At 41.5% G+C, this 27,846-nt stretch overlaps 1 protein-coding gene across 1 annotated transcript in view; it reads left to right on the top strand.

Moving 5' to 3' along the window:
• The window catches only part of LOC119915152 (thyrotropin receptor-like), a 63,791-nt gene that overhangs the window by 27,778 nt on the left and 8,167 nt on the right, over window positions 1–27,846 (top strand). Inside the window, exons 4-6 of the mRNA XM_038734752.1 lie at window positions 9,596–9,670; window positions 9,800–9,874; window positions 9,974–10,051. Coding sequence (XP_038590680.1) covers window positions 9,596–9,670; window positions 9,800–9,874; window positions 9,974–10,051 — 228 coding nt within the window. The remainder of the gene's footprint in view (window positions 1–9,595; window positions 9,671–9,799; window positions 9,875–9,973; window positions 10,052–27,846) is intronic.

Here is a 27,846-nt window from a genome sequence, read left to right as displayed (position 1 = left end):
TATGTTTTATAACGCCACCTAGAAACCGATTGACACCACATTTCACACAGCCCCTCAGGAGGGCGTGCCAGATAAGGTCGCCAAGTTTGGTGTAGATCGGTCATTCTAAACCTAAGATATGACATCACATCCTGTTTTTAGCGTTTTTCACAAAGATTTAGCTTATAAGTCCAACAGTTTTTCGCATATCAATACGGGGAGCAAAAACTTGTATGAGCTTCATTCAGAGATGGTCCGTGCCAAGTTTGGTGCTGATTGGAAGAGTTAATTAAAGTAGGTTTTTCAGTTTTCGCGATATTGTGAAAACAGACAGAAAAGACAGAAATGGGCATGGCATATACCATGAGATTCAGCTGGATCCCCCAAATGTGTTGATATAAGGTTTTTGATATGCGCCTTTCGTAAGTGGGAGTTCCAAGTCCAAACGTGTTGACCTTGTTTATAGCGCCCCCTAGTGGTAGATTGCGCCTGAGTTACTTGCAGGGGCTTGTACCTACCCTATCAGTTACCGTCTAGGCTGCAGTAGTGGAATTAGCGGCAGAAGAATAAAAAAATAAATAACAGAAAAACAAGAATGATTACAATAGGGTTCCCAGCTCTGCTGGATCTGTGAACCTTTTCAGCCCCACTCGGGCTCGGACCCCTAATAATAAAAATCCGAGCGAAAACAATAGGGTTCCCAGCCGCTTCACTGGTACTGGGAACCGTGATGCCTTGAATTCGCGGGTTCCCAGCCCACTCGGGCTTTGACCCCTAATAATCAACTATTTGTATTGTGAATCACAAAATCACTCAATGCCTCTTATTCATCTATCAGCTGTTGAATCTAGCTTGAGGTCATTCTAGACATGTTAATTATTAGGGGTGTGAGAGGACACGATATTAGGTTCATGAGACAAGATTTTAATAGTTTTTAACAAATCTTCAATACTGAAATATATGAACATTTTGAGCATTAAACAGTTAATTTCCTGCATTCTGGTGAAACTTTCTGCAATTCTTCTCCAATTTATGGTGAAATGTTTTATATATGTAAAGGGAAAAACACAAAATTTACATGACAGGTGACAATTCAAACTCTAAAACAAACAGAATCTAAGTCAGTGCAGCTCTCAGTTATTCTGTGTTGCTTTCAAATATTTTTCATGGTATATGTGGCACCTTTTCACCTCAATGATAAATTTATTCATTTTAATTCAGTTAGAAACTCCTGGACTTTAATAGCTCCTGTGTTTCAGCAGGTTTTCTGAACATTCAGAATCTCTCCCACACATGTTCTCTGACATATTGAGAAAAAAGTCAGAATCATTTGAGGATTCATAACATTTTTTTAAAGTCTACCTGCCCTATACTCTGCTGTGCATTACGTTGCTCTGCCTATGTGATAGTGTCCCCTTCAGACCATCTGACAGACACAGAACTGTTTGAGACTGTATTGATGAGACAAGGAGGTGGAAACCAAAACTAAGTAAAAACACTTGTGATCAGGCAGAATATATTAGTATGCAGAATTATTAGACAAAACTGTCACCGCTTTCAATGTCGGAGACCCAACTATCAAAAGTTATTATCAAGCATGTAAGGAGCCTTGCTAATAAGGAGAGCTAAGTTAATTTTAGAATACAGCTGGGTTTTTGAGGCTAGCAGGCTGTATCTGCGCCACAGTTACTCTGTCATTCTATGGGAAACACTGAGTTTATAATAAGTTAATAACAGATGAGCTAATAACAAACACATTTAAAAAGGTTACTTCCCCACAAAAGAGGTGGTAAGACTTAGTCGTGTGTGTTGACTCAGCAGGGATGGTATTAAATAAGTTGATCTACAGGAGAAAAATATTTAAAAGCAATGAGAATGCCTGAGAGCCTCACTAGATTATGTTCTATTATAATTATATATTTTTGAATTGTCATCTGCTACCTGAATTTTTAGACATTTCCACAATTTGGTGCAGAAAAGGAAGAAATTGGAAGAGAAATTTTAACCAGAATACAGGAAATTAAGTGTTTAATGCTCAAAATCTTCTGGGGGAGGACACCATACCCCCCACTTATTAAGTGCCCCATCCAAGAAAACAGTATCTGGGTTCACACACAGTTTCTGGGAGGAATATTCACTTATTAGTTAAATATAATTACTTTTCACATGGCTTTTTTGTAACCTTTTCCATGTATTTAATAACAATGTTCATGGCAAATAGCAAACATTTTTTTTTCATAAGGGACCTGGATAATGGATAGGGGGGCACTGGCCCAAATAAGATTGAGAACCACTGGCCTAAATGAACAGGTGTAGTCTATAATAATGCGTTGATTTGATGTGTTTATACGACCTGTATGAAAATATCAACCTTGTTCTTTCAGCTCAGCTGTGTGTCTGCGTTTCCACATTAAAAGACTCGGGCACTGAAGAAGTTTATTGTTTATTTGAAAAAGGGACAATGTACAATGATCTATAATCAAAGCAAATGTAAGTGTACCCGAGTTAGACACAGGTTACTTTTCATTGGCAGTCACCTTGCCAGATGTTATTAGATACTACTAAATTATTATTACTAAAATAGTAAACTGTTATAATACAATAAAATACATTATACAATAGACAAAAGGTAAACAATCGAGTAAACAACATAAGCAGATACAATCTAAAAATTGATGATACAGTTATTGTTGGTGGATGGGACCAGCGTCAGTGTTGATTTTCAATAAGCCATTTTTTAACATTACTCTTAAATGAGTAGGAATAGGATGGGGGCTCTCTAATTGATGGTGGTACTAGTAGTTCCCCTTCAAGGGAACTCGAACTGCGCCGGGTACAACACTATGGGAACGCCTCTAGGCGTAGCAGGTCTGAATGTGAATGAAATCACTCCAATCCTATTGGTTTGTTGCTAGAACGGTAAGGTGTGACGGAATAACCGGAGGAGTATAAAGCACACCTGTACACACTCATCATTAGCTTTTTTCTATTCAGCAGGCGCTCTGTATGTTGTTTGAAGAAAGCTCCAGTCCTTCAAGCAGTGTGTCTTACCTGAAGAAGACGTCTACCAGCATGTCCGGCAACCAGAAGTACAGAAGGTGTGTTTTTCCTTGCCTCCGAGGAGGCTCAGCATAGTGGACGATGACTTCCGTGTGTCGGGGCGACGTCATCAGGCGGCGCCCGACTATGACGAGCTGCTGGAGGTAGTGACTAGAGCCGTGGCTAAGCTCAACATCAACTGGCCACAGGAGGAGCAGACACCACAGGCTAGTGGTAAGCTTGATGAAAGGTTTCTTAAGCACCACGCGCCACCTCCACACCGGTTTCCTGATTTACATGATGAACTGAGTAAATCATGGGGCAGACCCTTCTCTACACGGCTTTCCACACCCCGATCACTGGACTACAGTAATGTGATGGGGGTTAGGGACCGTGGTTATGGGAGGATGCCTCGGGTGGAGGATGCGCTTGCGAGCTATCTCTCCCCTCGACTTGCGTCCTCCCTGGAGAACCCTCCAAGCCATGGTGCACCACATCTACACTCATGGGGAAGGCGTACATGGCAGCGGGCCAGGCAGGTGCGAGCTTGTACACCATGGCGGTGCTTCAAGCCTACCAAGCCGACCTGCTACAGGAGATGGTTCAGAGGGGGGGTCCCTGAGGAAGATCTGGCGGAACTTCGCAGAACCACAGACCTGTCTCTCCGGGCCACAAAAGAAACAGCCCACTCCATTGGCCAGTCTATGTCGGTTCTGGTGGCCACAGAGCGTCACCTGTGGCTCAACCTCGCGGGCATATCTGAGAAGGATAAGAGCTTCCTCCTCGATGCACCGGTGAGCACGGCGGGCCTCTTCGGTGACACGGTGGACTCGGTGGTGGATCGGTTCCAGCACGTTAAGATGCAGGGCGAAGCGTTCCGCCAGTACTTCCCTCGCCGGTCTGGACCCAAGGCAGCTGAGGCTGCCGGGCGTAGGTCCCTTCCCTCTACGAGCTCCTACCGAGAGGAGAGGAAGCAGAGTGTCGCTACTCTGTTTGCAGTTGATTTAAAGTTGATAAGGCCAGACAAAGGAGGAGGAGCTGAACTGTGCATGATCTTAGAAACAATCATTTCTGTTTCTTTATGTGGTTTTCCCAACTAAGCAGTTTATAATTCTTTAGAATATGGCACTGATGGTAACAAAATGGCCTTTTGTCTTGAGTTTTAAGTGCTTGTTTGTATGATGATTTCAGTGGTTTAAGGCTCTGTGTGTTGGACCAACTTATCAGACAGTAGGTAATGTGGGAGAGAACCAATGTGTGGAAGTATAACTTAGCTGCCTCAGTTGATAGGTTTCTGATATACCTGAAATTAGCCAAATTGAACTTTACTTTATTACAGACCCTCTTTATGTGGGTTTTGAAGGCAAACTTTGAGTCTAAGTGTAGTCCTAAATACTTGTATTCTGAGACAACTTTTAGTCTGTGTCCTGAAATGAAAATGTCTTGTGTCAATGTGGGAGCCTTTGGAGAGAAACATACAAAATGTTTGAAACATTAAGTTGCAAACAATAGTGATTAAGCCAGGATGTGACCTTCACTAATACATCCGTTAGCTTGATTGCAACCTCTTCAACAGTCTTACCATAAGTAAAAATAACTGTATCATCAGCATACATTAAAATATCACAGTTTCCACAAACAGAGGGTAGATCATTAATGTATATGTATAATGGACCCTTAAAAACATAGGGGGGTAGATTTACAATTACCAGTTTTGACATGTTGAGAGTGTAATGAGAGATGTGATTTGATTGACCAACTTTTCAGTAGTTTATACAATCGTTATGATTAACTGTATCAAATGCTTTCCTTAAGTCAAGGAACACGACCCCTACAACCCCCCCTTTATCCATTGATGCCTTAACCTTTTCTATGAAGTAACATCTAGCTGTTTCTGTCAAGTAATTGGCTCTGAATCCAAATTGCATTGGGTGCAGTGGGAAAGAGCTATTGTTGAGGTGGTCAATGATTTGTTTGTTAATGAGTTTTTCAGATACCTTAGATACTACAGGTACAACACTGATGGGCCTGTAGTTGGAAGTCAGTAGAGGGTCACAACCTTTGAAGAGAGGGGCCACAACAGCAGGCTTCCATTTATCAGGAAACCTTCCGTGAGCCAGTGAAGTATTGATTATTTGTGTTAGTGGGGTAACTATTGACGAATTAATCTCTCAGCACAAGTGTATCCATACCATAGACATCCTTAGCCCTTGAAGATTTGAGAGATGTGACTACTTTTACAACCTCATCCTCTGATACTGGTCTTAGTGTTAATGCCGTCTCACTAGTATTAGCTGTACATGCATTACTTTGCTGTACTGCAAAACATTGGGCGATAGTATCTACTGACTCAACAAAATGATGAAGGCCAGTGCCACATCAGTCAGACTCTTCAAGATTGTGTCATTTGATTTTAGTACAACTGGCTTAATTATACTAATGTTTTGACCAGTTAATTTTCTCATCTGGCTTTTGAGTTACCATTTGAATTTTCAATAATTATGGTGAAAAAGTCCACCTTTGCTTTTCTCAGTTCTCTAGTTACTGTGTTTCTTAGCCTAACGAAATGTATGCTTATCGTGGGACATCTTTGATTGTGGCTTTTTTTAAGGCATTGTCCCGCTCCTTCATTAATTTAATATCCAGGGAAGACTCTGGTTTTATACATTTAATTCTAATTGAAAATTCATGTATTGTAGATTGCAATTTTTCAGAATGATAAAGATTTCCTTATTGCCAGCATGAGTAATGAACTGCCTGCAAGTGAGTTTTCTTGATATAAGCACCATATTATGATCTCATAGCCCAGTTATGTTGAATGATTTTGCGATCCCTTCTGGTCTGTTACTAAATATAAGGTCAATTTGGGTACTGGTGACGTTTGTTATTCGTGTTGTACCTTTAACCAGTTGAAAACCATCAGAAATGAGCTTGAGCTTCATTCTTGAGGACTTATCTTCCCAGTTTAAGTTGAAGTCACTCATGATTATTTCTTTCTTAAAATCAAATTGACATAATACCGTCTTGAGTTTTTTAGAGAAGCTAATGTTTGAGGAAGGTGGTCTATAAATGACTACAAGGGTGTAGGACATCTGAGGCAAAAGACTCATATTCAAGGCTACACATTCTAGATCACTTGGAATTTGCAATTGAATCTCATTGCAACGGATAGTGTTTCTAACATATGTCATAACTTCACCCTATTTTGCATCAGTTCCGTCCCTCCGGTAAATATCATAACCCTGAACTAATAGAGCAGCTGATGGAGACTTATCATGAAGCCAAGTTTCCGTTAAACAGAGGAAGTCTAAATTAGACTCTAGTAATGTGATTTATTTGATCAGTTTTTGATTTTAACCTCTGTTTGTTAGGTGTCCACCTAGTATGCCTTTTGGTTTTGCTTTTGGATCCCAGATAATCCTCGAGTTGTATACAGAGACATTCCACTTCCATCACGTCAGTGATACTTGCTCCATATATGGTTGGACCAGGACACTGATGAATGTCCCCCGACAAAAGCAAACAAATGGCTATTATCACTGCCTGACTGGTTTGTCGTTTGCATGGTGTTTTTGTCCTTTTCACCCTGCGGTTGTATCGATTAGGGGTTAAAAAAAAAAGATGGCCAAGGTGTACTCCCCATGCCCGAAAACGCTGTGGATCTTGTTTGTTTATACCGATAAATCCCGTGAGCAATTAGTTCGTCATTGTTGCGAATAATATTTGCATATTTGTTGTTGAGAGATTGTTTAAGTGGACTAATGTTTGTTGGTTGTACAAACTTCAGAAGTAGCGTATAAAGTAACAGAGCGACTGCCACACCTGACAGACCTCCCGCCATCTTCCTGTCTTATCCAAAAACAAGACAGGACACTTTAAAAAACTTCTCATCACTTCAAAAATTAGATTAATTTATGTAACATACTCAAGTGTTCCAAACACTTTTCTAAATTATCTTCTAAATTAACTTCATAAAAGCAAAACGAAAAATCCATTCATGCCGTAAAATGTGCTCAAATAGTGGTTGAAAGACATTTAGGCTACTGAAAACTCACCTCACCTGTGCCCACATCGCAAACGGTGGGGCGGATCATAACCAGTCTCTGTAGTAGGCCTATAAGAAAGTTGTTGTGGTGGCAGCCTGGCTGACTGTGAGTGTCCTGTATTTTTTCTACTTTTCATCAGTTATTCTGCTTTTTCCTTTGTTTTCTCTGTTCTCTGCCTGCCTGCCTCCCTGTGTCTCCTCCCCTGTGTGTGCGCTCTCTCTCTCTCCCTCCGCTCCTGAGCCCAGCCAACGACCTGCCTCATCAGCCACCTCGTCAGCCTGCCACACCTGCCAGTAATCAACCTCATCCCTGCCTGTATTTCAACCCCGGTTCTCCACACCATCCTTGCTTGATCGTCGTTGCTCCATACCCGGTGCTATACCTCTGCATTCAGGCTCTCATGTTTTTTGATTTCTCTCAATTTCCCTGTACTTTGTCACCTCTGTTACTAACCCAGTCACTCTGTCTGTTTCCCGCCCCAGGTCCACTCACCCTCTTCCTCCCGTCCCCTCCTCCTCGGGCTACCCCCACAGCGCCCTCCCAGTCCTCCCTTGCCTCCTCGCTTCCTCGGCCCTAGTGTTCCCCGGCTCTCTGGTCCCAGTCTCCTCGGTTACCCATGCCAGCGTTTCCCCGGCAATCTCCTCTCCCTCGACTCCAGTCCCTAATCCCCTTTTCTCAATAAAACCTGCTTAACTGAACGTTGCATTTGGGTCCACGCTTTCCCCACGCCACCCCTTTAACAAAAACTAGATTAGATTCTTTATTGTCCTTTCCAGGAAATTTCTTTCCACCATCTATACGTACATTGCCTCACATATACACAACATGAACATACATAACACCGTACTGTACATTTTTATACACAAATTAACTCCCAAACCAAAACATACCTTTTACTTAGCAAGTACTCTTGTTGAGTAATGTTATGGCAGACAGGACAAAACTCCATAAAAGCCCATTTCCAGGTAAGGGATCTATATCTACGTCCTGATGGTAGTGCAGTGAAAAATGTGTTGAGAGGATGGCTGATGTCGTGTACTGTTATGTGTGCTTTCTGTAAAAGGATGTGATGCGTGTAAACTTGTTTTTATTGGTCACAGTGAGTATGTTGAAATAACAAATTGAACAGTAAAGAAGGATGGGTTGAATTATGCTTTTGTAGAGCAGCAGTAGAAGGTGGGGAACAACCAAAATAGTAATTATCAGGGGGGGAAACAGAACACAGGTTACTAAACACAAGGCAAGAATCTAACTGGAACTCAAAACACAGAACAGACAAGACTGACTAAGTAAATGTGAAACACAGGCAACTCCCCAACAAGACAGAACAGACTAAGATAACTGAACAGAGCAGGTTAACACAGAAGGATCATAACCAAATGAACAACAAATCAGGTGGAGATCACAATTAACACTTAGTAGACAGGCAGACAGAAACCAAGAAAAGAAAAAAACAACAGATAATAAGACAGGAACTAAGGAATGGTCATAACTACATCACTACACAGAAAATGACACTAAAGGCACAGAGTAGGCTACAAAACTAATAATACAGAGAGTACATCATGACAGAGAAAATTGACTGAAACAAGAAACACAGAACAGACTGACATCAAACAGGCAGAGGTGAATAAACTCTGCCTGATAACACAGGACTGAAACCCAAAACACAACAAAAAGACAAACCAAGGTTCATAACAAACACACACAAGGCCAGCACGCAGAGAGCAGACAATAACAACTACACAGAACAGGCAGAAAACAGAGCAAACATAATCACATAATTAACAAGGCAGGCAGAGATCAGTACTAGCACTGGGCAGACAGGCGTACTTGTAACACTGAGTCACACAAGTCTTTTATAGAGGAGTGTTTGGGTTAGGAGTTAATGCATTTTTTAGATGGCAAAATGTACCAAATTCTAATTTACAAAATTAGATTGTAAATCTAATTTACAGTAATCACGTATTATATTTTTAAATTTAGTTTTTACAATAGTATGTGAACATACACAATGGACTGTAAATACACAGGTTTGGTGGTGACTGAGTTTGAGTGAATTTTGAAAGATGTGTCATTGAATGCATTGTGATAAAGCAGTGAAAAGTGACCCAAAGTTGAGTCCACATCGACTTCTGTTGACTCTGTGTCAAGAGTTTTACTCAGTATTGAGAAATGCATGTTACCAATTGTAAAGAAAAACTGTAAAATGAAGCCTCCCATGTATGCCACCATGAATACACATAATGTAATCTCTTATCATGCTGCATCAGTCCTGCAGTACTACTAGTAGTTCTATACTTACCACAAAAAGCTAGACATTTTACATTATACAACTGGTCAGAACATTATATGTAGTGGCAAAACTACAGTTAATTATACTATTGTGAGCATTTCCTGCAAGGAAAAAAATCCATTAAAGGTTATGCATGATAAAACATATTAAATCAAAATTATTAAGTATTCAAAGCTGTGATTTTCTGAGTCAAGATTATTACATAGTAAAGTAGGGGTGTGTGTGTGTCCAATAGACAACTAACTGGTATCAGAAGACTTTCATACATTGACCAAGAGGCATTTAAGGATCTACCTAATTTAAAGTACCTGTAAGTATCACAGCATATCATATTTTCACAAGAAAGGTTCTATAAATAGCATCTAGCTGATATTTCTGCTGCAATGATGTTCCCTGTTAAACATTAACAGGTTGCTGATTGAGATTTTTTTCAATGCAGTGGGATCACCAACACAGGTCTCACATCCTTACCTGGGCTACAATATATTCAGTCCTGCCAGAAGGATTTTATTTTGTATGTAGCATTCAAATATAATTGCAATGTATTTTGTTTGCTAAAATGTGTGCATTTTTGATTGGTCTAAAATATTTAATGTTCAAACCTTTTTGACAGGGAGATAGTGGAGAATGTCTTCATCCAAGTTATACCAGCCAATTCTTTCACGGGAATATCTGAGAATGCTCTGACCATGTAAGTAGGATTTATTTTAACCCCTTGATTCCTGAATTTATTTACAATAAAAACATGTAAAAACTTATTTCTCTTTTCATTTACTTTCAGGTTAATGTCAAATTAAGTTGAAATTGTTAATTTATCTATAGAACATAGAAAATATATAAATTCAGGTATGATGTAGGTATTGTGCAAATTAGCGACAACTGGCATAAATGAGAACTAGTGCTTTGAAAAGGTTCCTAGGTACGTATCGAATATGCACGAACAGATGCTATCTCAGCTGCAGTCTGCAAGGAAGGGGTTAACAATGGCTCAAATGTCACAGGCACTGAAATCACAATTTGTGGTTAAGGGTTTTTGATCAATTTCTCTTACAGCTTTACACCAGTGTGATTTGATCTTGGGTAATCTGATTGTACTTACTATTTTTTATTTTTTTTCATAGAAACCGCAAGTTATGACAATTTCATATTATGCCTGGGTAAAATCTAGCTCTAATTTTCATTTTGTTCTTTTTTCACATTTTAGTTTAAGCCATGTCTGACAGGAGCATAGACTATATACAGTATAAACATTCACAACATGAAAGCTCCCTAAAAGTGAAGCCAAAACATCTCGATCGTCCCCTTGGTTGCTGGTCGCAGCTTTAGGTGGTGCGAACTGTATAGTACCTCTCCATGTTAGCAGCGGACATGAGCCTCTGAAACTAAATAATAATAAACAAATAAAAAAGTCCAAATCAAATAAATGTTTAAGATAAGATGGTTTCTGTCATTTGAGGTAGTGCTTATCATGCTGATGTTTGTTAACCCATTAAGATCTATGGTGCCCTCCACAAAAGCATTCTAAAATCTAACACATTGTTTGAAAACAATTTCCTTAAACCTGAGGGTTTTCTGAAAAACATAACCTTTATATCTCAGCCTCTGTAGCAGATATAAACATATTGATTTGTTGGGCTTATGATGAATGAATGGAGTTTTATTATTGTCATGCATACAGTTACGCCCAGCCCAACCAAAATTAATATACAAAAATAAATATACAAAATAGCCAGGTCGAGAGTACATCATATACAATGTTAAACAAAACAGAAGCAAGAATTAGAAGAGGGATAATGATAATAATAATAAAGCTGCAAGCAGCGTTGGGCGGGCCCTCGCACGTGTAGCGCGTCGGGGCGTGAGGTGGCCGCATTGCATATTCTGGAGCTCTGCCGGTGCAGCTGTGAATTTGCGCCACGGACACGCCCATTGACGAAAACTCATAGATAGCACAACTTTTCATTGTCAATGCCTTTAGAAGGCACAGCAGAAATTTTAAATTGATCCGACTAAATCTCTAGGAGGTGTTCGTTAAAGTACGAAGTGTGTAAATCATCCCAAAATTGTCGTAAAATTCAAAATGGACGACTTCCTGTTGGGTTTAGGGCATCGCTCCAAGAGGCTTTTTGGTACGTCTGGACAAGATACTTGTGCCACAGAAATTTCGTACATGTAGGTCAAACGTGCGGCGGGGGCTGCTTCGTTAAAGGTCACTTCCTGTTGCCAGCAGGTGGCGCTATGACTGTGGGTGAATGTCGGCATGTACATGTGTTCAGGGCAGGACTCTCATCCTACATGTAAGGTTTGGTGAACAACTTCCTGTGTCATGGCGAAGAGTTGATCTTTGACGCCACGCCACGGACACGCCCATTGACGAAAACTCACAGATAGCACAACTTTCTTCAATGCCTTAGGAAGGCACAGCAGAAATTTGAAGTCAGTCGGACTAAACGCCTAGGAGGAGTTCATTAAAGTACGGAGTGTGTAAATCATCCAGAAATTGTGGTAAAATTCAAAATGGCCGACTTCCTGTTGAGTTTAGGATATGGGTTCTTGAGGCTTTTTTGTGAGTCTGGACATGATACATGTCCCCAGAAAATTTTAAATATTTGTTAGCTTATAAATCGAACAGTTTTTTGCGTATCAATCTGGGGAGCACTAACTTTTATCAGCTTGGTCCAGAGATGGTCCGTGCCAAGTTTGGTGCCGATCGGACTTGTGGTTTCGGAAGAGTTAATTAAAAAAAGTTTCACAATTTTTACAGGCTGACATGGGTGTGACCTATACCATTAGATTCCGCTAAATACCACAAACGCGTGGATATAAGGTTTTTTCCCCATCCCCACTCAGCTTTTACCCCTAATAAATATGTATGCAAATACATAAATGTATGTGTTCATACACAGATCCACTTTTACTCAGATATACACCCACATATACACATACCCCTACACAAAACATAATTAAATGTAGTTTGTTAGATCCCGAGTTACCCCTGTACAGGAGGTACTGGACCAGCTCTCCGTCGTAAAGGGTCCGATCCTCTAGGCCTATGGGCATTACCCTATTAGGTATAAGTGAGGACTGTTTAAGCTGGTGTCGAAGAGATTCACCTATCTTCTAACTGTCTTCTTCCGAACGCCTACCCTGCATACATACCCCCATACAACTTAAAACTGATTAAAACCTGAATAAACGGATAAAATCTCTAAAATTCAAAACCTGATTGTGATAGCTGAGCTTGAGTATTTTTGTGTCTTCTTTTTGGAGTGAGAGGGAGGGGAAGGAGTTGTCCTGGCCAAGGAGTTCTTTTCCTCTTCTGCTGGGCTGATGACTCTGGTGGAAACTTGAGGCTTTGTCCAAAGCCCTCAAATTGTCTTCAAAAGTCTTCAGTCTTCGTTGCAGTTGAGTGAGAGATAATCTTCAGAGTCCAATGATTCTTCAGTTGGTTTGGATGTTGTGGTTACCCTCCGAGGCTTGTCTTCACCCAAACTTAGTGACCTTTTGCACAGTTATTTAACCTTTACCCTAATTCTCCTTACTTTAACCATATTATGTATTTTATCGGAAGATCAATTCAATTTATCTATCTTCAATATCAATGAGATATCCTGATTTTCAATCATCATATCATGTTTAATACCAAATATCTTTCTTTTAATTATTATTCAATATATTGCTTATAGCATTGTTAAGCTCTGTGTTTTGCAGATGGAAGGATGTTGCACTTCCCTTTTCTCACTCACTGTTACTAGAGGGAGAAAGGCTCCAGTTTTCTTCTGTGCGACCTGATAGCAAGAGCGTTGGAATCTCAACTTATTTGACAAGTTTCACTAGCAAGGACCACACTGTCAACAGATACGTTTGAATGATTTCATTCATGGACAAGACAAGAAGTGCTGGCTTGTGCATGCTAGATGCAGTATCCGAAGCATTGTGGGAAAACTACGATAGGAGAAGATCCGCCGTAGCACCCGGGCATGATGGACCCCCTCATGACCCTACCATAGGAAGAAGATAGAAGATAAGATAGAGAAGGGGTGAGGGGGAAGGGATGCAGAATGACAGAGCAAAGAAGAGGAGGTGGGTTAGCAGGGTATTTATGACGGTGTCAGGAGTTACATGATTGACATGAGGTCCTGCTCCTGAAACTCAGCTAATTAGCTCCACTTCACCAGCACTGTCAACAGACAAAACAAGAAGTCCTGGCTTGTGTCTGCTAGATGCTGTATCCGAAGCGTTGTGGGGAAGCTATAATAGGGGAAGATCCGCTGTGGCACCCGGGCACGACGGACCCCGAAAAAGCTTCAGGTTAATTAAGAGAAGATTGGGCTGATCTAAGATCTTTGAGATCTGAGCTAATGTAGCGGTGGTATGTTTGGGAGGATCAGCGGCCCATGATCTGAATGAGGTGTTCGGGAATGCCGTTGCGAGAGGCTGAAGTTGCTGCTCCGATCCTGAAGGAGTGACCTGAGGAATTAAAGGGAGAAATGCCGGCCGAAGAGAGGACACGGCGGTGGTGGAACCAGAATCGCGTGGCCACTAGAGGATCGAAAAGAGGATCTGTCATGGTTGTGCTCTGGGATTGCCAGAGTAGCAAGTAGTTTGCGACGGGATTGTGAGGATTCAGAGGTGACTGGGCTTCAAAGAAAAAGACGGGAGTGGGCGGGCCCATTTGATTGGTTTTGGTTTGCTTTAAGTGGAATACCATAGTGTCATTTGAGAACTGTGACAGGTCTGAAATGCAGGCATGACGGTGGGGGTTGAAGCGATAGGTAGAAGCGGTGAATTCGGAGCAACTGAGAAAGCCAAAGAAAGCGGGTGTGAACATGGCTTCTAAAGTTTGAGACACGTGAGGGATGCTATATCCGGCACAGATGGTTTGGATGCAGATGACAGACAGAAAGACAGGTGGACTATAAGACTGTGAGACGGACTGTGAGACAGAGAGAGAGGTGGACTATAGTTTAAATGTATGCGGCCTGAAAGTGACCCACATGCGCAGAAGAATAACAGGACGTCACAGGCAGCACGCTGTTGCAGGCTACAGAATTAAACAAGCAGCAACATAACCAAGTGAAAAAGAAATATACTTAACTAGCACTTTTTATGGAAGCACTTAATACATTTTAATTGTACTATACTAAGTGTACTAATGTGTTATTTTGGAACAACTTAAAGTATGTTAAGTGTCATTTTAGAAATACTTGCAATATATTTTAATATACTTAGTTGTGTTAAAATTTTAAGTACCTTTACTGTAATTTAAATACACTTTTTTAAAATGTAACTTAAAATACCCTTTTGTGCTATACTTGAAGAACAAAACAAAACAATGGATTAATTGACAATTAACAATGGACAAACAAGTGCACAAGCCAGAGAGAAGGAACAGAACCACCTGAAGAGGATACTTACTGCCTGTGGATACCCTAAATGGACCATTCGGAAAACACAAAATCCAGGAAGAAGACCAAGACTGTCACGGATTTGTGTGGTGAAGCAGGTTGGAGGACCCAAATGCAGGACGCAAGGCAAAGGAGGTACAGTTCAAGGGGTTTTAATAAACAAACAAAGGTTGTCCAACAAAAATCCAACATACAAAATCCAATAAAGGGCAGGGAAACAGGGAGACACGATGAGTGAGGCTGACGACACGAGAAACACACTGCTACACAGGGTGACAACATACAATGACCCGAGAAGGACAAGACAGAAACACCAGGTATATAAATACACACAGGGACTAACGAGCAGGGCGGGAGCAACACAGGTGAAAGACATGAGGCTAACGAGGCACAGGCAGGCAGAGAGAGAGCAGGGGAAAACAGAGACAGACATGCAGAGGGATCACTGGGGTAACAGACATGACAAGGGTTACCGAACACTAGCCGACAGACAAGACAGACCCCCAAAACCCAATAGACCAAAATAATGCTAACTAAACAAAAAAGTGCAAAACACGGCATGGCAGACAGGCAGAGTGTGACAAAGACTACAAGGGATCAGGAGAAGAAGGTCAGACACAACAACATTGTGATTCCATATGCGTCTGGACAACATCCCTGTGTTTTTTTAAACCCAAGAACACGCTAAGACAGTTAGTGGTACACTCTAAAGCTGCAGCCCCAAACACAACAAAAGAAATCTAGTGTATGCGATCCAATGCCATTTACACCCAGATTGAGAAGCCATCGCTGAACAGAGGAGGGGGTCTACACCACCACTTATCCCCCACTTACAATGCTGTCCTTTCATCACTTCCCAGGAAACTGAACAAGCATTTCCTCTTGGTGAAGATGCCAATGATGGTCGTACAGACTTAGCCACGGGTGGCCCTGACGACCATGACAACTGCGTTACCACAGCCAGGAACACTAACGAATCAGCGGTATCGACGATCCTAGCGAACAATCCCAGAGTTGAAATAGCTGAGTTTCCCTACCAGTCAGTCAGAACTGAAGAAGTCTCTTGGATAAGGGATGAAACGTCTTCTAGTATCTTCAACCAAGTCCAGTTGCCCTTGACCTCAGCCTTTGTTGGATGTCAATGCTCAAAGCTAATTTGTCGACCAGTTGCTCGAGAGCATCCCATTCCATTGGACCACTCAGTCGCAGACAGCTAGCGTACATAACTGAATCATAGCTGAATCACAATCAAAGTTAGCCACCAGATATTGAACAGCCTTTTCAAAGAAGCTGTCGACCAGTGTTGCAGACACCGTTTGGTCTCTTGCACTTGCAGTTTTCAGGATACTTGCTTTGTTTTACTACCATAAAATCTGTCTGCACTTTTCCAACTTCCAAATTGCACTGTCAAATTCCTTCATTACATTGTGCATAAGCAACAGGAAACATTCAGACACTGTCACACTGCATACAACCTTCCAGATAACATCAGGACAATCCTTCTTTCCCAGTGACAAAAAATAACACTTAAGGGCAAGCCAACACTCCAGGATCCTCTGAATCGCAGGCAATAGAGATAACCAACGGGTTAGTATATGCAGTATCTCTTTGTACTGTACTGTACTGAATTAAACTCGCAAAATGGATTCAACATCATAACCTGCAGCGCAGAGAATTTGAGTGTTTGTGTTTTTCAGGGTGTTGTGGATCAAGTGGCATTTGCAGTTGCCCTTTACAATGTGTGGATTGACTTCTTTCAGTTTTTGATAAACAGAATTATGCTTGCCAAAATTTACAGATGCATTGTCAGCACTGATCTGGCTGACAAACAAATCATTTGTTTCTGTGATATCCACAATTTGTTCGTAGATAGCTCTGCTGGTTTCATGGGGATCTTTGTAAAATTCCAATAGCCCATATTTAACGCCCTTGTCTTTGTGGAAATATTGTACTGTGTATGGATATAGTTTGGCACTCCCCAAGTTTGATGCATCAGTGCAGGCAGAAAAATATGGGGTGTGTTTCAGTTCTGAAGCTAAACGCTCCTGGCTGTAAGGTGATAGGACGTTTTGAAGTAAAACTTCGCTTTTTGTTCTTCCACATGACATTTTTGTGGCAATACTTGAGACATGAAAGATTTTCGCACTTACTTTATTACCACAATCTGTAGATGAATAGCTGTGGCCGTGAAGTACTCCGTGGTATACACTGCTAAGCTCCGCTACTGCTATCCTGTCTTCCTCTGGTGAACTTTTCTTTGTCATAAATGTTGCAATGGCTACATTTTTGCATTTGCTTAATGCAAAACTCTGGTGCTTCTTTGTTTTTACATGATTTCCCAGCGCTGTTTTTCCTTCATATTTAACTGAAATCGGCAGGACATAAAACACAGTTAGCGCAGAACGGGTCTCCTTGGTCGGGCCTTACCCATGCAGAAAAGTTTTCTCTTTTTGCCCAGTCTGAGCTGTAGGTTGTAAATCGTTTTTGCTTTCACACGGGTTGCTCATCCGATTTTGTTGTGCTATCCTCCTCCGTCTAGGCGATAAGTAGAGCTTTGTATTTCTGCTACCAATCAAATAAAAGTAGCATTGGCCAATCCACTGTTTTACCCGTTTTTACCCATTTACGGACACAGGATTGGATGTACACAATCAGGAAGAAAACACAGTAACAGTAGAAGGAAACTGTTTAATTTGAAACCAGGAAATTCTACTTTAGAAGTATATTTTCACAAAAAAACGGGACAATTTGTGTCTCTGGAAATAATATGAATTTTCCGTGACTGTCGCTCAAAACAGAGAACAATCCCTGGAAAACCGGGACGGGTGGCAACGCTACATTCAGCTGATCAGCACCCTAGAGACAGAGCTGCCCAGCACTCCAGAGACTGAGCTGATTCATGCCCCAGAGACCAGGTCTGAGATCCTTCTGTCTAGCGCTCCTGAAATTTGTCTGGTCAGCCCTATGGAGACCTCATTGTTGCTCCTGGTTCTCTGACAGCAGCCCGGCTGACACCTCCTCCTATCTCCATCTGCGGCCCAGCTGACATCAGTTCCTGGTTCTCTGCAGACGGCCTGGCCAACACCTACTTCCTGGTTTTCCTTTGGCAGTCTGGTCAACACCTGCTTCTGGTTCTTCAGGGCAGCCCACTTGTCGTGTCTAGCGACCCAGCTGAGCGGCAGCAACTTCTGGACTTTGCCAAGCTACAGCAACCTCCTGACTCTGTTGAACAGCTGCCACATCTTGTCGCTGATGAGCTACAGCGACACCTGACTCTGCTGCAACTTCCTGACTCTGCTGAGCTGCAGCACCCTCCTGTCCTTGGCACCATAGCCTCTGCCATCAGTGCATGAATTCAATTCAATTTTATTTATATAGTGCCAAATCACAACAATAGTTATCTCACAGCGCTTTTCATAAAAGAGCAGGTCTAGACCGTACTCTGATGTTATTTACAGAGCCCAACAATTCCCACCAAGAGCAAGCACTTGGCGACAGAGGCAAGGAAAAACTTCCTTTTAAGAGGCAGAAACCTCGAGCAGAACCATGGCTCAGGGTGGGCGGCCATCTGCCTCGACGAGAGAGAGAGAGAAAAAGAGAGGGATGGAAGGAGAGAGAGGGGAGGGAGGCAGCCTACTCAATATACACACAGAGGTACACACAGTGAAGGTAATGTTGCTATAGACCAAATGAAAAATGGTACAGATATTTATAATAGTGTTAATGGTAACCATCGTAATGTTAATGATTATAATAACAATAATAACAATAAGACTAGCAACAATAGTCGTTGTAGCAGAGGGTGTCGAGCAGGAACACGGGGGCAGCAGGTGACCCACAGCCACAGCTCCAGACTCCACAGCTCCAGAGCCAGAAAACCTGCAGGAAGTGATAGGAGGAGAGAGGAGAGAGACGAGAAAGCACAAGACTACCAGAAAGGGGAGAAGTTGTGTTAGTAACATGCAATAATGGGATAAGGTTGCATACAGAGGGAGAGAAAGTAGAGGAGAGAGGAGCTCAGTGCATCATGGGAAATCCCCCGGCAGTCTAGGCCTATAGCAGCATAACTAAGGGATGGTTCAGGACTACCTGAGCCAGCCCTAACTATAAGCTTTATCAAAGAGGAAAGTCTTAAGCCTACTCTTAAATGTGGAGATGGTGTCTGCCTCCTGAACCCAAACTGGAACCTGGTTCCACAGGAGAGGAGCTTGATAGCTGAACGCTCTGGCTCCTAGTCTACTTTTGGAGACTCTAGGAACCACAAGTAACCCTGCATTCTGGGAGCGCAGTGCTCTGGTGGGGTAGTAAGGTACTATGAGCTCTTTAAGATAAGATGGTGCCTGACCATTAAGAGCTTTGTAGGTAAGAAGAATGATTTTAAATTCTATTCTGGATTTTACTGGAAGCCAATGCAGAGAAGCTAAGATGGGAGAAATATGATCTCTTTTCCTGGTTCCTGTCAGAACACGTGCTGCAGCATTCTGGATCAGCTGAAGAGTCTTAATGGACTTTTTCGAGCAGCCTGATAATAGGGAATTGCAGTAATCCAGCCTAGAAGTAACAAATGCATGGACTAGTTTTTCTGCATCATTTTTAGACAGGATGTTCCTGATTTTCGCAATATTATGTAGGTGAAAAAAGGCGGTCCTTGAAATTTGTGCTCCGGTTTGTTCTGGGTTTGTGCCTGGAGTTCTCGGCCCTTGACGGGTGGGTGGGCTGTTGGTGGCATGCAGCTGAGCTAATTGATTTTGCCTCGTTGCTGGTTTGGCTGGTGTTGCACGGCGGCCGGGGGCGTGCTGGGCATGGGGGATGTCAGCTGGCGCCGGCGGCCTTAGTTTTTTCCGGCGGTTGGGGGACGGCGGACTTTTATTGGCGGGTGCACGGTGACCTGTGCGGCGTGTTTGCTGCCGTGCTGGGACTTACTGCTGGTGTTTCTCTCCGCTGGCTTTCGCTGTCGTGTTGTTCCGTTTGCTCTCGCACGCGGGATTCGTGGGGGGCTGCTGGGCATTGGGTGTCGCCGTGCTCGCGCAGTGTGCGTGTTGGGCTCGTCACTTGTGCATTGGTGTTGATGATTGCGTGGCATTTGGGCATTTTGGTTGTTCGCTGCGCGGCGGTGGGGTGCTGGGTGGGGGGGAGCACTGGTCTATGTTGTGTGCGCGCCGCGGTCGGTCCGGGCGCTGCTCTTCCGCGGGTTACGCTTTTTGCGTTCCGTCGACATTACGTTGTCAACTGGCATTTGGGTCGGGGTCTTCTGCGTTTGCATCGCGGTGCATCTGGGAGTCTTTGGTTTTTTTTAATTTGATTTATTCTTTTTCTTTCTCCCACCCCTATTGGCTACTGGGGTTCTTGCCTGCCTGTTACAGTCGTGGCGCCCCACTCTCACTAACAACTACATTCTTTAACAGGCTTATGCGCACACACATGTACACACATACAGACACATTCACCCACACGCACACAGACACAAAGAAATTTAGGTTGTCCCTGGTAGAATTATTCCTGATGCTTTTCTTTCAGTTACTTATTTAAATTAATTATTATTCCAGCTCTCGTGGCTGTGCTGTGTTGCTTATTTAGTGTGTGTGACTGTTTCTTGTTTTCATTTTTCTCTTAGTTGTCTTACTATGTCAGCTGTTTATTGCTGCTGTTCGGCTGGTTGTCTTTTACTATTATTATTCTTTTTATTGTTTGTTTTTGTTTGTTTGTTGTTGTTTTTCTCCTCCCAAAGCCCCCCTCTCTGTTCTATTGCAGGCTTCGTTGCTTTCTGCAATTGGTGTTTCCCACAGCTTTTCCCTGTTGTCCCCACCTTCCATCCCCCTTTCCCCCTTCTCATACAGGTGTTGTCCTTTCTCTATCCTGTCTGTTTGTGCCCCCCCATCCCCGTGTCTGCCCCACTGTCCGGCCCGGTGACAAATCAATACATAATTAAATAAATAATAAAACAGACAAAGGAGTATTTTAATACTTGTTAAAGTAAAATCTGTCTGGCACAATTATACTCTATACCAGGCTGCTGGGCAGGACAGGTTTTAAAAAAAGAAAAAAAAAAGAAAAAGAAATTTGCTTAATGTGAGACTTAAACGACATGTCTTGATCAAAGATAACTCCAAGATTCCTCACAGTGGTGCTGGAGGCCAGGGCGATGCCATTAAGGGAAATGATATCTTTAGATAATGCGTCACGGAGGTGCTTAGGCCCCAGAACAATAACTTCAGTTTAACCTTAAAAAATTGCAGGTCATCCAGGTTTTAACATCCTGAAGGCACATTTGAAGCTTAGCTAACTGATGAGTTTCATCTGGTTTGATCGATATATATAACGGAGTATCATCTGCATAACTATGAAAGCTTATGGAATATTTCCTGATAATATTGCCTAAAGCATATATAAAGTGAAGAGGATTTGTCCACCTGTGTCCAATCATCCTTACCTCTCTTCATGAGATTGCCACTTTTAGTTTGGGAAAAAAGCAGATAGCAAACTTTGTCAAAGATATCCACTGCAGCAGCGGTTCTTACGCATTATGGCTGCGGCTGCAGCCCAAAGACAGCACACCCAAACACAAGAAAAGCAATCTAGTGTATGCGGTCCAATGCAGTGAGGAATGCACAGACCTCTATATTGGGGAGACTAAATAACCACTACACAAACGCATGGCTCAACACAGAAGGGCCAACTCCTCAGGTCAAGACTCTGCAGTCTACTTACATCTGAAGGACAGAGGACACTCATTTGAGGACCACCAGGTGCACATTTTAAACAGAGAAGATGGATGGTTTGAAAGAGGTGTCAAGGAAGCCATCTACACCCGGGTCGAGAAGCCGTCATTGAACAGAGGAGGGGGTCTACGCCACCACTTATCCCCCACTTACAATGCTGTCCTTTCATCACTTCCCAGGAAACTCAACAAACGTAACCTATTGGCCTCAGGTGAAGATACCAAGGATGGTCATTCAGTCTTGGCCACCGGTAGTCCTAACGACTGTAACGTCTGTCGTTACAGCAACCAGGAACACTAAAGAACCAGCAGTATCGATGACCCTGGCAAACGACCCCACTGAGGTTAAATAGCTGAGTTTACCTGCCAGTCAGTCAGAACTGAAGAAGTCCTTTGGATGAGGGACAAAACATCTTCCAGTATCTTCAACCATGAGAGAAAGGTAATGCAAGTTGAAGAACTGAAGGAGCAAAGAGAAAGACATCTAGATATCTACTCAAACCTGGCTGCGGGCTAGCTATCAATGCAGCCATTTTTATTAAATGAAACAGGCACTTCACTCTTGGTTTCAATAGTAAACCACCACAAGAATGACAATTACCAACAAAAAACACTATTTTCTAAGCAGACACATTTAGCAAATACATAAATCACAAGTATTTGTTTCGTATTTCAAACAAATAGGAGACTTAGCAAATTTTAACAAAACTTTCTTCACTGCCATGCATCATGGGAGTCTAGCTCCTATGGAGAGAAGTCCCATAGGAACCCATTCATTTTAAAATGCATAAAAATATTAACATAAAATCAACCATTACAGATATCAGCTACACAGGTAATAGCACCCATCTCATGAAGATGTACAATTTGAAGTTGAAACCAAGTTTGTAGGACAAACGGTACAGAACAAGATAGATGTCAAAAAAAACAGGAATAAATAATTACTACAAAATTTGCACTTCCTGCGGAAGGTGCGTGTGAATGATGAAGCTGAAACGAACCTGCAAAAAACTGCAAAAGAGCTTAATTCAAATGCATTAAGAAGCTGAAACGTACAAAAAACTTGCAAAATGCTGCAGAAAATGCAAAAGAATTTATATGCTCAAAGAAGCTGAAATGCACAAACAATTGCAAAACATCACAGAAAATGCATAAAAGCTTAATTCAAATGCATGAAGAAGCTGAAATGTACAAAAAACTTGTAAAAGATTACAGAAAATGCAAAACAGCTGAAATCAAATGCCTGAAAAGTGTTGAAGCTCAATTGCACTACATTGAACTGCTTAAGAACCTGGAAGCTGATCATGTTGTTACACAGTCAAAACAGCAAATTGAAATGAGTTTGTCAAAAGAAAAACATGGAAAATGGTTTTACATTGCTCAATTATAGCACAAGGTAGTACATAGCTAAATCATAGCACAAGGTAGTTCATAGTTGAATCCTAGCACAAGGTAGTTCATAGTTGAATCCTAGCACAAGGTAGTTCATAGCTGAATCATCACAGCACAAGGTAGGACGTAGCTGAATCACAGCTCGAGGTAGTACATGGCTCAAATCAAAGATGGGAAAGTTTCAAATGGTCTTAGTATGAATGGAATGCAAAATTTGAAAACTGCCTATTATGTATTAAAACTGTTCAGCATTTTAAGGTCCAAGAAGGCTCAAGAAGCTGGGTGTCACATCCTGTAGTGAAAGGTCCTTTGTGCTTTTCTTTTGAAACATTAGGTCCATCCCTACTTTGCTGTTAATATTCTTGTCACCTAGTCGTCTTGGAAAATCAGCCTCATCCTGAATTCCCTATTAAGATTCATTAACTGTCTGGGGCTTTAATTAAAGTATTAAGAAGCTTAATGGGGCTGCAATTCACTGAATAACTTGGAAGTTGCTAAAATAAGTTGCTAAAATGATGATAGTTGTTACACTGACAGTCAAAAGAAAAAAGATAGACAGACAGAAAGTTAAGGGGAAGAAAGGCAGACAGACAGACAGACAGACAATGTTAGAAAGACAGGAAGACAGTGAGGCAGAGAGACAGAGACAAACAGACATACAGTGAGCGATAGGCAGAGAATTAGATTAAGACAGTCAGTCAGACAGCAACGGGGACAAGCAGACACACAGCAAGACATCGCCAGACAGTCAGATAAAGACAGAGAGACAAGCAGTCAGAGAAGGTTAGAGAGACAGGAAGACAGTGAGAGAGAGAGACAGAACAAGTGAAAGAGAGACAGACAGACAGACAATAAGACTTCGAGATGGACTGTGAGAAAGAGAGAGAGGTGAACTAAAAGACTGAGATGGACTGTGAGACTGACTGTAAGACAGAGACACAGGTGGACTATAACACTGTGAGACTAAGACGGACTGTGAGACAGAGAGAGAGGTGGACTATAAGACTGTGAGACGGACCGTGAGAAAGAGACACAGGTGGACTATAAGACTGTGAGACAGAGAGACATGTCGACTATAAGACTGTGAGACGGACTGTGAGACAGAGAGAGACGTGGACTATAAGACTGAGACGGACTGTGAGACAGAGACGTGGACTATAAGATTGTGAGACTGTGAGACGGACCTTGCGACAGAGACACAGGTGGACTATAAGACTGAGACAGAGAGAGAGGTGGACTATAAGACTGAGATGAACTGTGAGACAGAGAGACAGGTGGACTATAAGGACTGTGAGACGGACTGAGACAGAGAGAGACGTGGACTATAAGATTGTGATACGGACTGTGAGACAGAGAGACAGGTGGATTATAAGACTGTGAAACGGACTGTGAGACAGAGAGACAAGTGGACTATACGACTGTGAGATGGACTGAGACAGAGAGAGACGTGGACTATAAGACTGAGACGGACTGTGAGACAGAGACACAGGTGGACTATAAGACTGTGAGACGGACTGTGAGACAGAGAGAGAGGTGGACTATAAGACTGAGACGGACTGTGAAATAAGTGGACTATAAGACTGAGACGGACTGTGAGACAGAGAGAGAGGTGGACTATAAGACTGTGAGAGGGACTGTGAGACAGAGAGACAGGTGGACTATAAGACTGAGACAGACCGTGAGACAGAGACACAGGTGGACTATAAGACTGTGAGAGGGACTGTGAGACAGAGACACAGGTGGACTATAAGACTGTGAGACAGAGAGACAGGTGGACTATAAGACTGTGAGACGGACTGTGAGACGGACCGTGAGACAGAGACACAGGTGGAATATAAGAGAGACATGTTGACTATAAGACTGAGACGGACTGTGAGACAGAGAGAGGTGAACTATAAGACTGTGAGAGGGACTGTGAGACAGAGACACAGGTGGACTATAAGACTGTGAGACAGAGAGACAGGTGGACTATAAGACTGTGAGACGGACTGTGAGACGGACCGTGAGACAGAGACACAGGTGGAATATAAGAGAGACATGTTGACTATAAGACTGAGACGGACTGTGAGACAGAGACAGGTGGATTATAAGACTGTGAGACCCAACTGTTCCCAGTGAAGAGAACAGTGTGTATGGCAATCTTTGGCAATATTGTTGTTACACATTCATGCCAAATTCAAATTAGCTTTATTGGCATGAATGTGTAATAGCAATATTGCCAAAGCATCATACATACAACATAAGAACAATCAGCCCCATACATTTCATTAAACAAGTAATTAAAATGTAAAGTAATCAAAGCGTATGTGTGTTTGTGTTTAAAAAAAAGGAAAAAAATTCAAAATTCAAATAAAATAAATAAATAAAACAGCAAGCGTGTGTGTGTGTGTTAAAAAAAATTAAAATAAAATAAATAAATAAAACAGTAAGAAAGCGCGCGTGTGTGTGCGCGTGCGTGTGTGTTAAAAAAATAAAAATATATAAAAATAAATAAAACAGTAATGTGTGTGTGTGCGTATATATATTAATAGACAAAAAATGTAAAAAATAATTAATTGATTAAAAAAAAAAATAAATTTAAAAAAGAAATCAGTATGAAATGTAAAAATAAAACAATTACTAAAATATCAAACGATCATAATAATAATAATTTTAAAATCTTTTCAATTATTTATGAGTCTGAGGCATATTTACTGGGCATTTCTCCCAGTAAATAGGGGAGTTTCTGTGTGTCTGATATGAATTCGAATTCGGGGTATATTTGGGAAATGTTGGGAAGTGTTTTATATTTAGAGCATGAGGTAAGAAAGTGCAGCTCTGTCTCTACCTGTCCCCTGTCACACTGGGAGCAGAGTCTCTCCTGTTGTGGTAGCCAGCTCTGTCTGTGGCGACCCTTTTCTATGGCCAGGCTGTGTTCACTCAATCTGTATGTTGTCAACATTTTTCTTAGTTTGGGACATTTTATTGTACTCAGGCAATTTGCCAGTGTGTTCTCTTTTTAGGGTCAGATAACATTGTAATTTACTTTGTGTTTTGGTTGTTTCTTTCCAGTATTCAATATATTTTTCTTTCTGCTTGCTGATAATTTGGTTTGGTCTGCTTGAGTTGGTGTTGTTGTCCTGAGGCTGTTGGGGACTTGCTACTGCAGAGAGCCTCAGGACCAGCTGGCTGAGGGGACTCTTCTCTGGTTTCAGCTCCTGGTATGTTAGGGCTTTGTGATGATATGTCTGGGGGTTAACTGATTTTAAGTGATTGTAAAATTTAAGTGATCTTTTCTGTATTTTTAGTAAGAGGGGGTATTGGCCGAGCTGTGCTCTGCACAGGTTATTTGGTGTTTTTCTCTGCACCTGCAGGATGCTCTTACAGAACTCTGTAAGTATGGAAAGATTCTATGATTGTTTTGTCCCATTTGTCAAATTCATTATTAAGTTTTGGCCCCCAGATTTCACTACCGTATAGAATTATTGGTTCTATTACAAATTGGAAAATTTTAAGCCAGATTTCAATTGGAATATAGATTTTAATGTTTCTTTTTATTGCATAGAAAGCTCTCCTTGCTTTGTCCCTCAGATCTTTCACAGCCATGTTGAAGTTCCCTGTGTATGTAATGTTGAGGCCAAGGTAAGTGTAGTTTGTGTGTTGTAATTTAGTGGTGTCTAAATAGAAATTGTGTGTAATCTGATTTCTGTATTGTTTCTGAAAAATCATTATCTTAGTCTTTGCTGTGTTTACTGTCAGGGCCCAGTTCTTTGATCTTTCTCTGCTTATTAACATCAGCTGGGCAACCAGCTATTCTATATAGATAGGAAACTCTCTGAGACTTTGAAACAAACCACTCTAGAGACAAAACTATAGGTTGTATCGATGAAATGACCTGACCGTCAGCGGCAGAAGTCATTTGGGCAGGATATAATTTTTGTGTGGATAAAGTTGAAAAAAGGGACCACTTTGGCGAGTTGAAAAACTGGTACCTTCTGCTCTGGTCAAGAAATGTTGAGGAGAATTTATATTGGCTCCCAGTGGAGGATTTTCTGTCCCTCTTGTCCTTTGGAAGGGCACAGAGACAAATCTATAAGTCCGAGTGATTTACTAAACACGTGAGGAACCACAACAAAAATACCTACATTTCTAGTATAAAATGATGCCTGACGAGTTAAAATTGTGGTCAGGGCAGCGATTTAAATATAAATTTTTAAGATGAGTTTGCAAGCTTCCTCCCCTCTAGCGATGATGTCACGTGGTCTAACTCCCAACATTCCGTCCCATAGACACTCATTATAAACTCAGAAAAGAGGCTGAAACGACATGAAACTTGAATTGAGATTGTGTAAAAAGTATAAAAGATGTGGAAAAGAATGAACTTAACTTGAATTAACTGGAAATAGTCCAAAGGTTTGTGAACGTTTTAAAGTTGGAATGGCGTTTCTACGGGAATGAATGAATTTGTGGGAAGAGGTTGAAGATCAGTGATTTTGAATTATAAAAATGTCATTATAAAAAGTTTCAAAGAAAGTTGAATAGCTTGAAGAGATTTATTAGGATTTGAAAGTTGAATAATACGAAGATGTGGAATCTTTTCCATTTTGAATGGAGTGTCTATCTGAAAGTATAAATGAGTAGTGAACAGTTGAATATAGGGACATTTTGAACATTCCATCCATTCACTTGAATGGGGAAAAAATGTCTGGAAAACCTTGAAAAGTATGAAGGTTATCAAAATTCTGAATAATAGCAATTGATTCCTAATTGAGATGAATATTTTAAGCTGAAAACTGTTGAAAACTGTGGAACTAGTTAGGTTGCAAAAAAACAAGCGGAATAAGAAAAATAAAGAATTCCTATACAGTAGAAAAACATATGTTGTGAATGCTTCCAGCAGCGCAGTGATGCAGTGATTAGCACTGTCACCTCCACAGCAAGAAGGTTGTGGGTTCAAACCCCGGTTGCCCCAGCCTTTCTGTTTCTTCC

The sequence above is a fragment of the Micropterus salmoides genome, unplaced genomic scaffold (assembly GCF_014851395.1).
Source record: "Micropterus salmoides isolate LMB-PRFRI ecotype aquatic unplaced genomic scaffold, ASM1485139v1 Ms_hic_scaffold_20, whole genome shotgun sequence".
In the NCBI taxonomy this organism is placed as follows: Eukaryota; Metazoa; Chordata; class Actinopteri; order Centrarchiformes; family Centrarchidae; genus Micropterus; species Micropterus salmoides.
Note: the sequence above shows the minus strand (reverse complement) of the source record. Positions and strands in the feature narration are given on the sequence as shown.